Consider the following 13,940-nt stretch of genomic DNA (forward strand, 5'->3'; position numbering starts at 1 on the left):
CAACTTTGCCATTCAGTGAAAGAAGGCTTTTTAACAGAGCAGTGGTTGTTTGAGGAACACCCGCAAGGGTACAGCCCGAGTCCACAAGTTAAATCCCTACTTTGTAGGCAGATTTTAGTTGTGGGTGTGAGAGATGGTTCTTTTTGTTTTTTAGAGAGTGGAGGAAAACGCGTGATGATTTTGTTTACTTGAGAGAAGAGGGATACGTTGTTGTCCTTGGTGAAGGCAGCCAGTTAATTTCAGATGACAAGTCTGAGGAGAAACCATCGAGTTTCAGTCTAGCCAATAACATTGGGTCGAATTTGATATGGTATTTTAGGGATAGCAGAAGGAATTTGATTTTTTGAGAGTTTACCATAAGCACATTTTTAAATATCCATTAGTGGATTGTTCCCTTACTTTCTTGTGAGTGAAAATATTTTCAAACTTCAATATATCCTTTCCCCATAACCCTCTTAAAAACACAACACTTGCCTGCACTCCTGCACCACTTACAACTTTTTTGTTGAACAATTAGTTCAGTACACGTAGGGAATGCACGGACAACGGTTTGTGAATGCCCACAAAGTTATGACTGAACGCATCTGCACTGCCGTCTCTACCAACTCTTGCTTGGAAAAGGCCAATCACCATCCACGCTTGGGGAAAAATCAGCACATCTACTGCATTTCCCATCATCGGAAGTGAAAGCTCCCCGCAGCAATATCTGCAGATCCGGATTGTGTGCATCAGGAATATCTGAGCAGAAATCGTAATCTTTTTCCATGTATAGGGGCACGCATGCAAAAAAAAAAAATTGCCACCATACTCACTTTAATAAAAGTGATCTCCAAGGCTGTGCCCTTTAACCAGCTGGAATGGCAACCCCAGAGGGAGCTGAATGCACATTTCTGCTAGGATAAGACACGGAGCACTAATGCGATTTTTTGGGGGGGAACTACAAGAGAATGAGGACTCTCCCCCTCCCCCCAACACCGTGCATAAATATTCCTCCTTAGGTTTAAAGTGAGCCATCAGTACGCTCAGTAAAACCAACCAATACATTTGGGACTAAAATGGAGAGCAAAGAACTGCTTACCTTTAGGTGAAAATTCATCTTATTGAGCAACAGTTTCACATAGAGGCTCACAAGTTGTCCGTATCGGTCATGTAAATGTCCCTATGGAAAAATAACAGAAGAAAGATTTTACACCAGAATTAATTGTATTATGCAATTCAAAAACTAAGGTCATTTAAGGTATTGACTGAGAGGGTTATTTATGCCAGATAGTAAAGACTGGCTGTAAAGTCTCACACATTCCTGTCGGACCCAAAGATGGCTCTGGGGACAGATAGTCCAAGCCTCTAAAATGTGAGTGAGTGAGACTGGTGCGGCCCAGAGTAAACTGGCGCGTAAGGAATCAGGAGAGCTCCCGACAAGCTTGTGCGACCAAACACTAGCGAGGGCCAGAGCAGTATCGGCTACACGTCATGAACAGTCCAACATGCGGGATCTGTTCTTTCTGGCAGTGGAGTCTCTGGACATCTTCATCGAAGCGAGTAGACTGCACAATATTATGAAATCAATCACGCCTATAGGTAAAACATAAATGCATCATTGCAACTGCTCCCAAATAGCTAATGGACCAACAATCAGGTCCCATCTAAAAACTCTAGATCTGGGGGGCAAATCTTTCTTGAACAACACCGTCTAAAATGGCAACTGCGAAAGAGCACGTTTGCTTGGCCAGCCTCGGATTGTGAAACTTCCTTTCTCATGCCGTTCTCTGAGAACCTCCTCGTGTCTGCTTTGGAGTCTTAATAAAATCTTTCTAGATCAGCCTTTAACTAGCAATTTAATAAGACATGACCATGAGCCTGCCTGCCTTATTTGTGCAATACGGACAAGTTCTTACCTCCACCGCATTTTATATCAGACATGGGACATGTCCCAACCAGCTCACTGATTTCAGCTTCCGCTCTGGCCATCATCTGTCAGGTCCGGTGCTCAGTGACTCTGTTGCTTATAACAGTCCTGTGACTGCACTTCCCTCCTCCCCTACCTCCTGTAAACCTGGACTCCATCATGTCCTGACCCGATTTGTTTTATAAAGGGCTACTACTACCAAACAGATTCATGGTGTGGTGTATCTACTACCTGACAAGAACAGAAAAATATACCTAGGTTTGATTGGAAAACAACTACACTTCAATTGCTTGAGAAACAAACATTTCTAAGAAATCAGAAGTGCGGACGCAAAGTATCAAAGAATAGCGGCATCTACAAGGGCATGGATACACACTAGCAAGGGTCTGGTGGCACAGACAACAAACCTCAGACTAATCTGCGTCATCTTCAAAGCACGTGACGGCCACAACCCAAAATACCTCCAGGCCTTATTTCCACATAAGACACTCAGCCAAAACCTCAAGCTCATGACTACAAACCTGATCACACATGCCTGATAAAACCACAAGACTCATGGAGGCCGATCGAGGCGATGGGTGTACGGCTTCAGAACTCTGTGTGCCCAGATCGTGAGAATCAACCAAACTTGACACCTTTTAGGAAAACGCTGCCACGGAGAGGCTCTGCTAGCACACAGGGCGGAAGGCATCATTGGATGTGTAGCTGAAAGTGGCATGTCTTGACTATGCCACTCACTTCGGTTGTGGAGTGTGTGAAAGGTAGTTGCTGTTCATTAGTTTTATGCAGCACTTTAGGCAGCTGTTTTTATGATTTTAACCAATGTGTTACCATTACCCAGTGTAATTGTATTCAGTTTATCAAACTGAGAAAGATGAAAGGCTAAGTTGGTCTTAGACAGAATCCAGATTTGTAAAAAGGGTATCAAACAGCTACCGGGAGTAAGAGCCCAACTCAGAGAGCCATATGCTCTTCGCTGAGAATACCCAAGTTTCTCACTGTTGCAAAAGACATCAGACCTAAAGCACGCAGACCACAGAAGTTTCTCAACACAAATCAACACTTGACCACCAACTACCTACAGACTTTAGGATGAGTTTAGACTGCAGAGGTGAAAATTAACAGCGCAAAACTAGAAAGAACTTTAACCCAGGAAGGGTACTACTACACATTAAACAATGACAGGATAAGAGAGAAGCCCTGGAGAACCCCATCGGTAACCGGTTGTTCTTCCCAGGGAGAAGAAGGCATGCCACCTTATTGGGAAGGTTAGGCCTGAAAAGATGCAATCCAACACAAGTTCAAGCCTGAGGCCACTAACACAATCGGCGATGATCAGGGTCAAGTGCTGCAGGCAGAACCCACCCAAAGATGGCGCAGATACCACTCCTACCCTCCTAAACTTTGCTATAGCCATCATAGAGCGGTCAATGGTAGTGCGTGTGTGGAGGGCCCATCTATCACTCCGCCTCTCCCCTACGCTGTGCTTAAATCACAGTTTTTCCAACATCTGAACTTGACCCCATTCTTCCACCTAATGTTTGATGGGCTTCCAGAAATGAATCCAACTTGGCCTCGATCTATACATCAAAGAGGATCACTCACTCACCCACAATTCCCCAATCTCACGGATGTTGCCCCGATGCCGTTGACAGTCTTGCAGGACCTGAAGTGAAGATAAACAAGAATTAGTAGGAAATGTGATTCTCATTTCAGCACACAACTTTCTTATGAGATACCTTCTGTGGTGTGAGCTGCAGGGGTACGTCGAGGGCTGGGGACGAGGCTGGTCTCAGGCTTAATCCTGAGTGAACTGGCCTTAAGCACCATCGTGTTGTTTTTTCAGCTTCTGGTGTGAAAGTGACCTTATGGTTCAACTAACTCGTTTTCAACAACAAATTCATTAACTGACTGGAGGGAAGAGGATTCCCTTCCGGATCAGCCCAGACAACACGAAGAGTCTGGAGGCTCCTTTAATGGCAGTGGAAGAGATTAGTGATTTCAAAATTCTAAAAGAAGCAAAGAGCGGATATTGATAAAGGAAAATTCAAGTGAGAGCCATATGCCGTTTGAAAAAGGTGGGTCTTCAGACCTCTGAAGGGAAGGGAGTTCCAGAGAGTGGAGTCTGGGGCGTGGAAGGATCCTCTACCTAGGTAAAAACACACATTTTTTCTGTTCTTCCCTCTCCACGGTAGTGTCCAGTCATGGTTATTAGGAAACATGTGGAGTCATGGTTGTAAGATTCTATTAGGATTAGAATGGAAATGCAGTGAGAGCCCTGCCACTCCACTGAAGGCTCCTCTGGGGAGCTGGTTCAATAAACCTCATTCTACAAAATCCAGGGTACTGGAGTTCCTTCAATGCGCCTGCAGCAAGGGAATCTCAACATCCCCCTCGTGGCAAGGAGTTATTGAAGGGCTTCACTCGTCAGAAAGGTTCAAGCCAAGTAGCAAAGCACGACCAGCTCTAAGCCCCTATGTCTGTGGAAATGTATTCACCACAGGTGTGCGCAGGTTTTCGCTTTTCTCATAAACTATGTAATTTTAGCTTTCAAACCTTTCCCAGCCTAGTAGCCTACTCCAACAGATAAGCGGAAAATCACACCGCTGATGAGGGGGCACATATGAAACACTACATGTTGATTTTGTGAGATACAACTGTGATGCTTGCACCCTCCTACAGCAGATAGGATCTATCCACAGCTTTTGTACTGCGTCCTCCGGTTGGGTTACCTTTTCCTCCTAAACCCTCCTCAAAGAGGATAGCTCTTCAATATATCCTAAGGGGGTGGCATCAGTCACTCATTCATTCATTCATCCATTGAGAGTCTTACTGTCTCACCAAAGAGGCCTTCTGTCTGGAAGGTGATCTTGGGCACCGGTTATCACCAAAATGCGAAGGGATTCTGGAGCTTAACCCTACACATGTCGGCAGCAGCCTCTTGCCCAGCTCAAGTAATGGATGTTTGATCATGAGTGCCATGGGAGGGGTGGCATTTCCTACAAAATGTGGATGAGACGCCCAGGAAATCTCAAAGTGAGACCCTCTAAAGAATCCTGACGGAGCCTGTAGCTCTGTGCCTCCCTTATGACAGAACAATGAGGTGAGCCTCAACATTCTAAAATGGCTCCTACTAGCTGTCCAATCGGCACACAGCTATACTGAACACTAGAATGCTAACAGCTGTCAGTAAACTGCACATTCTTACTGTATACCAAAACCTTGCAATCTGAAATGCAGCATGACAATCACTGGCAAATCTGGCACAGATTAATCCGATTAACAAAGAATATTTGCCAGTATATTCATTGTACACTAGGATTCTCCAAGGTACCGCCATCAAACCATACCATACTATACATCTGCTACAAATACACACCATACACAAATGTATTTCCCTCTTACACATTCAATTCTACATGCAAATATCAGACTAGACAATATTTGGAGCGATACCTCAACAATGCCATCGGGGGCCACAAACCGTATTTTAGATATGGCAAGGGGAAAAAGAAAAGTTTATTTAAGAGCTTTTTCATGGAGAACCACACATGCACGTATGCAGAGCGCTGAACAAATGTTGGGTAAAAAAATTTGAAGCCGTCACAATTTAAGAATCAGAAGATTTCACTGGACCTCCATGTCCCCTCAGGTAAGATTGAACAACAAACAGACTTCCTGCCTGTGAGCTCCTTTACATGAATGGGCAGCCAATAAGTGTATCCTCCCTCCAAAAGCCCCCATGCAGCAGCAACACCCTATGGCCAATGCGCTTGCCTCCAGAACTCTACACCAACGTTTTGAATTTGACATGGACATTCTGGGAAATCTTGAAAAGGCAGTGATTCCGACAGACATTTAGGTCTCATTGCAAATGACCTTTCTGGAAATCAGTGATCTCGCCCCAGAACACCAGGTCTAAGCGTGTGAGGAACACACCCACTTCCATTGTAACTCGCCGCCGACACTGCCCACACAGAGCAATCTAAAGCCGCCCGAAGGCTTCGTCATTGCAACATAACAAAGAAAATCAAACCACGCCACAAAGACAACAAACAGACTCTTCCACACGGAAACACCAAATGGTAACAGACCAGGCTCAGAGCAGTTTTCATTGCATGACCCACTCCAGCCTCTGAATTATCATAACACAAAGACAGCAAGAGCTGACAAAAATCCAGAAACACAGACAGACTCTGGGAGTGGAAGGCAGATCATGTGGAGCTCAAAGGTGACCAATTTGGAAGAAATGCGCAATCTCTTGCACTTAAACTGCAGACATTTTCACAGGACATAGTCGCGTGTACACAGAGCCACTGACAGCAATGGCCTACACTACATACGAGCATGGGGAGACACCATCTAGCAATATTGCATCAAACCGTCACAAACACGACACAAAACTTTCAATTGAATTGGGACTCCCACAACCAAAGGATAGGCCTCTTCCCAGTAAGACGGGCAACAGTGGCAGGAGACATGGAAGGTCCCACTGTATATCCACAGGTATAGGATGTGGTCACGGAGCGACCCAGGCACCATATGATGCGCCATTCTTGGTCGAAATCAACAACCTGCAGAGTTCATGCTGCCACACAGCCTTCCAACACCAATCAACTCTAGGTTCCTCTGCAACAAATTGACCGGCACAGAGCAACCACAGTTCTGCATTAAGCGCACACATGCTCTATCCAATTTATTTCCCTGGTTACCCCTATTTTCTCTCCCAGATCTCCCGTGCCCTTCTCTCCGTTGTGGTACTTACCAAAGATTTTTTTGACAGAACGTTCAGTTGTTGGTTATGTGTGAGCCGCTGACTGAACAGCTGATGTGGCTTGGAGGTTGTTGTTTCTTCTGAGAATGAAGTACCACATTTTCAACCTCTTGTGTTCTCGTTCTTCATAATATAAACCTACATCGAGTGGTTCGTTCTGCCAAATAAGTTAACTGTTGTGACCCGCATGTACTTCCCATCTCATTTGTGTGTCTCCGGCCCGCATGACTGTAGGGAACGCTTAGAATGTAACCAATGCCATCATGGAATGTGGATGGTGTAAGCTTGCGTGAGGACTGTCAGCTGGAAGTGGCTGGAGCCTACCATGGAGGTTACCCTGCTCCGGCTGTTAACTGTACATTTATACTTCAATCATGAAATCCTACTTAACCCATGTACCTGGATTATCTGCGCAAGACATGCCTGCCTCTTTGTCTTGACAACAACCAACCAACACCAACCAAAACATACTTCAACTCCAGGCTCCTCTGCAGCAAACCCACAGGAACAGACAACACACCGTTATGCCTGCTTCTTGCTCTCTTGGTGACACACACAAGTTTATACACAGACGTATGCACACTTGGGGTGTGATGGAGCGCAAGCACCATTACAATAAAAAAAAGTAAGTCAGACCTAAATATACCTTCACGGTGGCAAGCTAGCCTCCAAGTTACTGTGCACCACTTTTATCCATTGATGTTGAAAGAGTCTACTGTAAGTCTGAGCATCTCCCAGACGGAGTAAAATAACCTACTTACTTTCGGATGCCCATCTCGCAGCACCTTGTGGAGAACATGGCAGAACTTCCAGCTGAGGATGGCGCTGCTCGGCAAAGGTAGGCCAATGGCATAGGACCAAAATGTAAATGCTCCCTTTTCTTGATGGGTCCCCAAAATAATTCCTTCATTGAAAGTTAAGGTAAATTAAGCAACAATAATTCTTGAATGGGATGCATAAAATAGTCACACAGTTGCCTCTATGATTCCAGATCATCGGCTTTATCAATAATCAAATTTCACTTCATGCCATTACAATCTAGTTTTAATAGTTAATAATTATGCAAAGTGTCTCATTATTATTCTGTTTTACGGCATTCCATAGTGGGAAGTAACATATAGCTTCCTTTAGTTCTTTACAGTGGAAGAGCCAACCAAGAGACTCGAGTTTTTAATACATTTATCTCCAATTGTAAAACCCTGTAACTCCTAAAAATATTTTGTTGAAACCAAAGTGGTAACATGAATGTTCACGCCCTGGCGAGTGGAAATGAACAAGTTATTTACATTTGGTAAAGCTCTTCCTTGTGGATACTCCAACACCGATTCCTCACCTTTGGATCCGGGAGCTATACTGGATCTGAAGGTGTTCACAGCAGGGCTCCCGCATGCCGCAAACGAAGAAGACGTGGATGAAAAAGAATGAGCAAGAATCGGCTTCAGCATGAAGTGGAGGGTGGTGGAAGAGAGGCATGCGGCAAAACCAAACCCAGGCTGGCTTGGTATCTGGCAGCACTGGTGGCGTGCATATAATAAGAACTCTGGGCCACTGCACTTTTGACATATTAAGCATTTGAAACTACACAAGTGAAGAACCTATCAAGAGCATTCCACGAAGAGCCAGTAAGGCCAGATCCATGCCAGATTTTCAGGACAACCACTATGCATTAGGTTCCATTAAAATTCATTCTATGTAAACTTAACTTATGTTGACACACTGAGTCCAAGAGGGCAAAATCCACGCCAGATGTTCAGAGGGAAAGCCCCTGGCATAGACCACCTGCTGGGGAAGGCACAGGACGCAGCAGCACTATGCTTCTGTTTTGTCAGTCAGTCCCAGGGGTTCTGTTGTGCTCTCAAAGAGGACAGTATATTCACAATTGTGGATCTGCCGAGAGGGCATCACGGGGCAGAAGTACTTTGTTTTCAAAGTGGACAAGAGGAAAGCAGCACCGGGCAGCACAACAAGTAGACAACCCCGTATGGATAATGGCAGAGTTGTATGAGAGGTTTGCCTACGGGAACGTTTCCTGATAGTTGAACTCATGTTGGCCATTAAGCTGCATAAAGGAATGTGTGTGGGTTGTTCAAGCCATAATAAAGTGTCATGAAATGTCCCACAAGACTAATATCAGCAGGCAGGCCTCTAACGACCACAGATCTCTTCACAGATGTAACATGACAAGAACTAATGCTGCCCGTGTGGGTTGGCAGTGGGGGAGGCGGCTGGGGAGTGGGGGCAGGGTCTGGGGAGTGGGGGCAGGGTCTGGGGAGTGGGGGGGAAGGGTCTGGGGAGTGGGTGCGGAAGGGTCTGGGGAGTGGGTGCGGAAGGGTCTGGGGAGTGGGGGGGAAGGGTCTGGAGAGTGGGGGGGGAAGGGTCTGGAGAGTGGGGGGGAAGGGTCTGGAGCAGGGGTCTCCAACGAGTAGCTCGGGAGCTACAGGTAGCTCGCCAGTACCCTGAAAGTAGCTCTCAGAGTTGAAGACAAGCCAAGACAATCTCAGAGAGTCTATGCATATTAAAGAAGGCAGCACCGCTCATCTCAAAACACTTAGTGAAAGTCAACCAAACCAATAGCAGACCCTTTTAATAACACTCAAACACAAACTGAGTTGGGTTACGGGTCTGCCACATGACCGTCTGTAACCACTCTAACTCTAAATCACAAGGAGATTGGCCATGTTATACACGCTGCTCTTTCAGTCCCAGCACATATGTGAACAATGCGCTATCAAAGAATGACAGTAGTAGTCAGGGCTGACCCACCAAAGTGTGGGACTGTAGGAGCCGGAGAGAAAATTTGTTAGGAGCATGATCAACCCAAGAGCTGAGAGGAGCAGTGTACGGATCCAAAGCAAATAAAAAATAATAGCCTGATCTGCATTTATTTATGTGTCGTCTGTTTGACATGGTGTCACTCCCTAATAAACAGTGTTGTTTCCTGGAAGCTACGTCTAGAGTCAAGGACCGTCAAATGTGCATGCTGGCCTGCATCAAAAGGGTTTTATCTTTGGTGCAATTGTTTCCGTTCATGGCATAATAATGGCCATGCTGTAATTATGGTCATCCTTGACTATTACGTGTATTTTTTTAGTGTAGTTTTCCAATACCGGCTGCCATCTGACATATTGACTGGCCTACTTTTAGCCACCCCTGACAAAATGATGATTGTTTCTTGCATAAAAATGGCCATAACTGATATACATTGGGCATCCTGGATGTTATGGCGCCCAGCCTTGGTATGTTGACCCTGGTAAGGGCATTATTTGCATTGCAAAAGCATACTTGGTGCTATGGTGAAAATCTATTACCGATGATTGTAATACCTGGGCACTTTAAGCAGAATCTGTCTTTGTGAGGCATTTTTACATGATTGTATTGATATTTGCGGATTGTGTGTTGTCTAAAATTGAAAACTGATATTTTAATGGCAAATATGTTTTTAGAAAAGATTTTTATTCTGGAAACTGAGTTTGTTTGCCCATAATGGAAAGTGGTATTTGATAGAAAAAAATATGCATATTTTCAATAACTAATATGCTGACAAAGACAAAATATTTTATTTCTAAAACACTTTTAAAGTTGATAGCAGAATGCTAATTCAAGCTGAGTGGAGGTTGGACTTACTGCTCTAGTTCTATCCTCTGTGCCGCAAAGCATTTGATAATTTGAATGTAACTTCATTAGTGAGGGGGTGGCATTTAATAGTGAGAAATGCTTTCCTGCTATTTCTGCTGGTAACCTTATCTTGAATGCTTGGGTGATTATGACCACTCTAAGCAGGATTGTCAGTAGTAATGTAATGTTAACACATGTTGCCAGTACTTTACAGTGATAACATATACTAGTAGCTCAGCAGGACTTTCCTTGAGCAGAAGTAGCTCTCAACACAGAAAATGTTGGAGACCCCTGGTCTGGAGAGTGGGGGAAGGGTCTGGGGGCGGGTATGGCGGCTGAGGAATGGGGGCTGGGCAGAGGGGGAGGGTCAGTCAAATCCATCAACATCAATTCCCGTTTTGAACACAGAGGGTTATGGGGTTACTTTACGGCCATAGAGTGTAAAGGATACGGCGGGCGTGCTTCTCTTTGAGCGGCGCTTCCTGGGTGCTGATCGCTTTGCTGATGCTGATCGACTGTAAACAAGAAAAGAAAACTTGAGTCACATTGAAATCTTCACATTGAGGTCTCTTAGAATCTATTCCGTTACTAGATGTACTTGGCATTTACTTTATTTATGCACTAAAAAAACAGCAAGGTAACTTATGGTTCAGCAAACTCAAAATGTTTGAAGTTTATATTGTGTTGTCAAGACACGGGAGACATTACAAATATTAAATACACAGACCTAAATGAGCATTAAGAATGTGTTGCACACAAGGAATTTTGACAAAGGTTATGGTTTCAAAGGCAAAGTATAGCAAGAGGTGTACGAAGATGGAATACTAACACGTATTTCTAAAAAGATTAATACAATATAAAACAAATGAAATAATAGCTCATTGTAGGCCGTTTGTTTGATTAAGTCCCTCTGAACACAAGACTCAGAAGTTCTCTTTTTTCTTTTTAAGGCTTTTAGGATTGAGTTCCGTGGACTTCTTTCAGCTTTGACTTTGACGCTGTAGTCATTCATGGTCAACGAGATGTCACCTTATTCAGACATGTTGCAGTCACTCACTGAGCTCCTCTGCACTGTCCATTCAAAGCCAGGAGTAACTCTACGGCCCCTGGATCGGACAGGCAGCGCACACTGCCCCCAAGTATGAGAAAGCCCCGAGCTTTGCCGCTGGAAGCCCCTGGGAGCAGCCCCCATTTCAGAGCGGTGGAGAAAGATCCAGGTTCAAACAGATCACGTGCAGGTGTCATCGCAGATGTGTAAGCACAGCGCCTGCAATGCAACCCGGCCGATTCTCTGCGCTTTGTCAGCTGTCCTTTGCAAGGAGGGTGGTGGCAAGAATCAGCAGAAATCCGGCCTCATCAACATCCACGAGTGCGAATGGGGATAAATCCCTGTTATATGAATAATGGGGTGAAAAAACTCATGATAGATCATAGTGGGAAATGCACCTGCACTTTGGGGACCCCCTGTGATATTGTACATATTTTATTTGATTGTACGAAATCTTTAGATGTACGAAAGGAGATTCTATGCCCAATATTTATAAATTACAGAATAATGAGTAGGACGCAAGCTGTTGAACTTCTAATGGAAATGAGGAATTTAGACATAGCTTGCGCCATGGGGAAATTTATGTGCAAGGTCAAAGCGATTCTTAAGGGCACAGAGTAACCTTTGTATGTGTATGGTAACGTCGTTATGAGATGGCGCAACTAAAAGACATCAGTCCTGTAATTGATCTATAGGAAATATTGGATGTAAAGGAATAAACGTAGGAATCACCCGGTTTTACTAATTTTAGAATATTTTGTAATTTTTTTTTAAAAACAGGATATGGATCATTTTAGTTGGGTTGAATATGTGATATATTTTTATATATGCATTTTAAAAGATTAAATAGATGCAATGTACACTTTATGGTTGTAACAAACTAAATAAAGTTAAATTGACTGACTGACTGAGTCAGGATCCCTTCTGCGAATCGTTGCGACCAGGGAGATTCAGGGGTGTGCAAGGGACAGCAGACCGAAGAAGGTACACGCTCACTTGCAAAGCGATGGGCAAAAAATAAAGGGACATGTAGGACAGCTGCCTGCCACTTCTGATGGCCACAGCTGCCATTAGGAAATGGACGCTGCCCCTCACCAACTAGAACCTTCCAAGGCTTTGGGATTTGTAACTTTAATGAGAATAGAAAGGGAGAAAAACTCCCTGGACATCCACTTTTCCTTCAAATTCACAAGGAATCTCAATGTTGACACTGAGCTGCAAAGATATTTATAGCGGGTTAGTCGGTGCATTTTTGTTTTTCCACAGTTGCAGAGTCTGCTGCTTTGCACACTCGCAGGCTTCACGGGGCAGAAAGGATCTCCTAAATCCTCTGGGTGAAGCCAGAGATTGCATAAACTGTGCAAGCGCATCAGTCTGAACGGGTCACTCTCAGGGCCGGACTTGGAACCAAAACCGGCCCTGGCAGAGTGCTCGGCCTGCCCCCCCGGGGCTTGGGGGTGCCACCGAGCTCTTCGCCAGGGCCGGTTTTCGGCCGATTTTGTTACAGGGCCGATTTTGTAGCTATGCTGCAAAAACGACCCTGTAACAAAAACGGCCCCCACCCATGCAGCGCACCGGGGGATTGCCCGGCCCTGGTCAGTCTTAGAAACTCTGACACAGACTGTTAGACACCCACGGGCCCAACAAAATACACAATCGATACTCCAGGGCCGGTACACCAAGCTACTGGCACGCCGAAGCAACACTTCCGGGTGCAGCTTCGCGAATGAGTGCAAATTCAACTTTGTTATTCACAAAACATTAATTTCTGCATGTAAAATGACGTCATCACAGTGTAATTTTACGCATCTGTTCATCTTTCCCACAGGGACAAGTTGTGAGAGTTCCTGGGTGATGTCACCAGCGAAAGGAGCGTGCACCCACAAAACCTCTAAGGTTGTGAGCCTTCAGAAACTTTTGGGGTACTTTCTATACACTATATTCAGCTGCAGACTTTCTTCAGTCAAGGTTATACATAAAACTGTTTTCAGAGTGGGATACGAAGAAAATTCCGTGGTGGGTGTTGGAGGGGACATATTCCCAGTGGAGAAAAAAAGTGATTCAGATCAAATTTACTGATGTGTTATGTTTACGCATAAGGAAATATACTCTTGCTACATTTTCTAGGGGGGGGGGGGGGAAATAATACAGACATGAGCAATCGTAGGATTCCTTGAGAGGTGCAGATGCCCAAACGAATGCCTGGAATTCAGAGTTAAAATAAAATTGAGAAATATACTCCAAATGTAGGTGGAAGGCTACAGGAGTATATTTCGGACCTTTAAGCATTGGCCCTTAAAGAGAAGCAGACATATTTAAGAAGTCAAAGAAGTAAACACTACTGGGTGCTTTAAATAAAGGACACAATTAGACACTCCAACAAAACTATGAAATACTTGAGGGCCAACTCACTTTCACAAATACCTCGATTTAGGAGTACAGGTTCCGAACCTTGTTTACAGAGCAAGGAATCCTGTCAATCAGCACTTAATCCATGGAATTAAGCACAGAGAAATCTCTGCCTGCACAGTGACATTTCCACCCGAGAGGGGCAGTGGCTCTCCAAGTGTACAACCCCGTGAAAAAGTGAACACAAA

The 13,940-nt window shown here is 44.6% G+C and overlaps 1 protein-coding gene across 1 annotated transcript in view; it reads right to left on the reverse strand.

The window, feature by feature from the left end:
• HIP1R (huntingtin interacting protein 1 related) overlaps positions 1 to 13,940 on the reverse strand; it is a 513,161-nt gene that overhangs the window by 311,012 nt on the left and 188,209 nt on the right. Inside the window, exons 2-5 of the mRNA XM_085635911.1 lie at positions 10,747 to 10,810; positions 7,442 to 7,584; positions 3,516 to 3,572; positions 1,079 to 1,159 (exon numbers count right to left, since the gene is read on the reverse strand). Coding sequence (XP_085492037.1) covers positions 1,079 to 1,159; positions 3,516 to 3,572; positions 7,442 to 7,584; positions 10,747 to 10,810 — 345 coding nt within the window. The remainder of the gene's footprint in view (positions 1 to 1,078; positions 1,160 to 3,515; positions 3,573 to 7,441; positions 7,585 to 10,746; positions 10,811 to 13,940) is intronic.

Source organism: Triturus cristatus, chromosome 11, assembly GCF_964204655.1.
Source record: "Triturus cristatus chromosome 11, aTriCri1.1, whole genome shotgun sequence".
In the NCBI taxonomy this organism is placed as follows: Eukaryota; Metazoa; Chordata; class Amphibia; order Caudata; family Salamandridae; genus Triturus; species Triturus cristatus.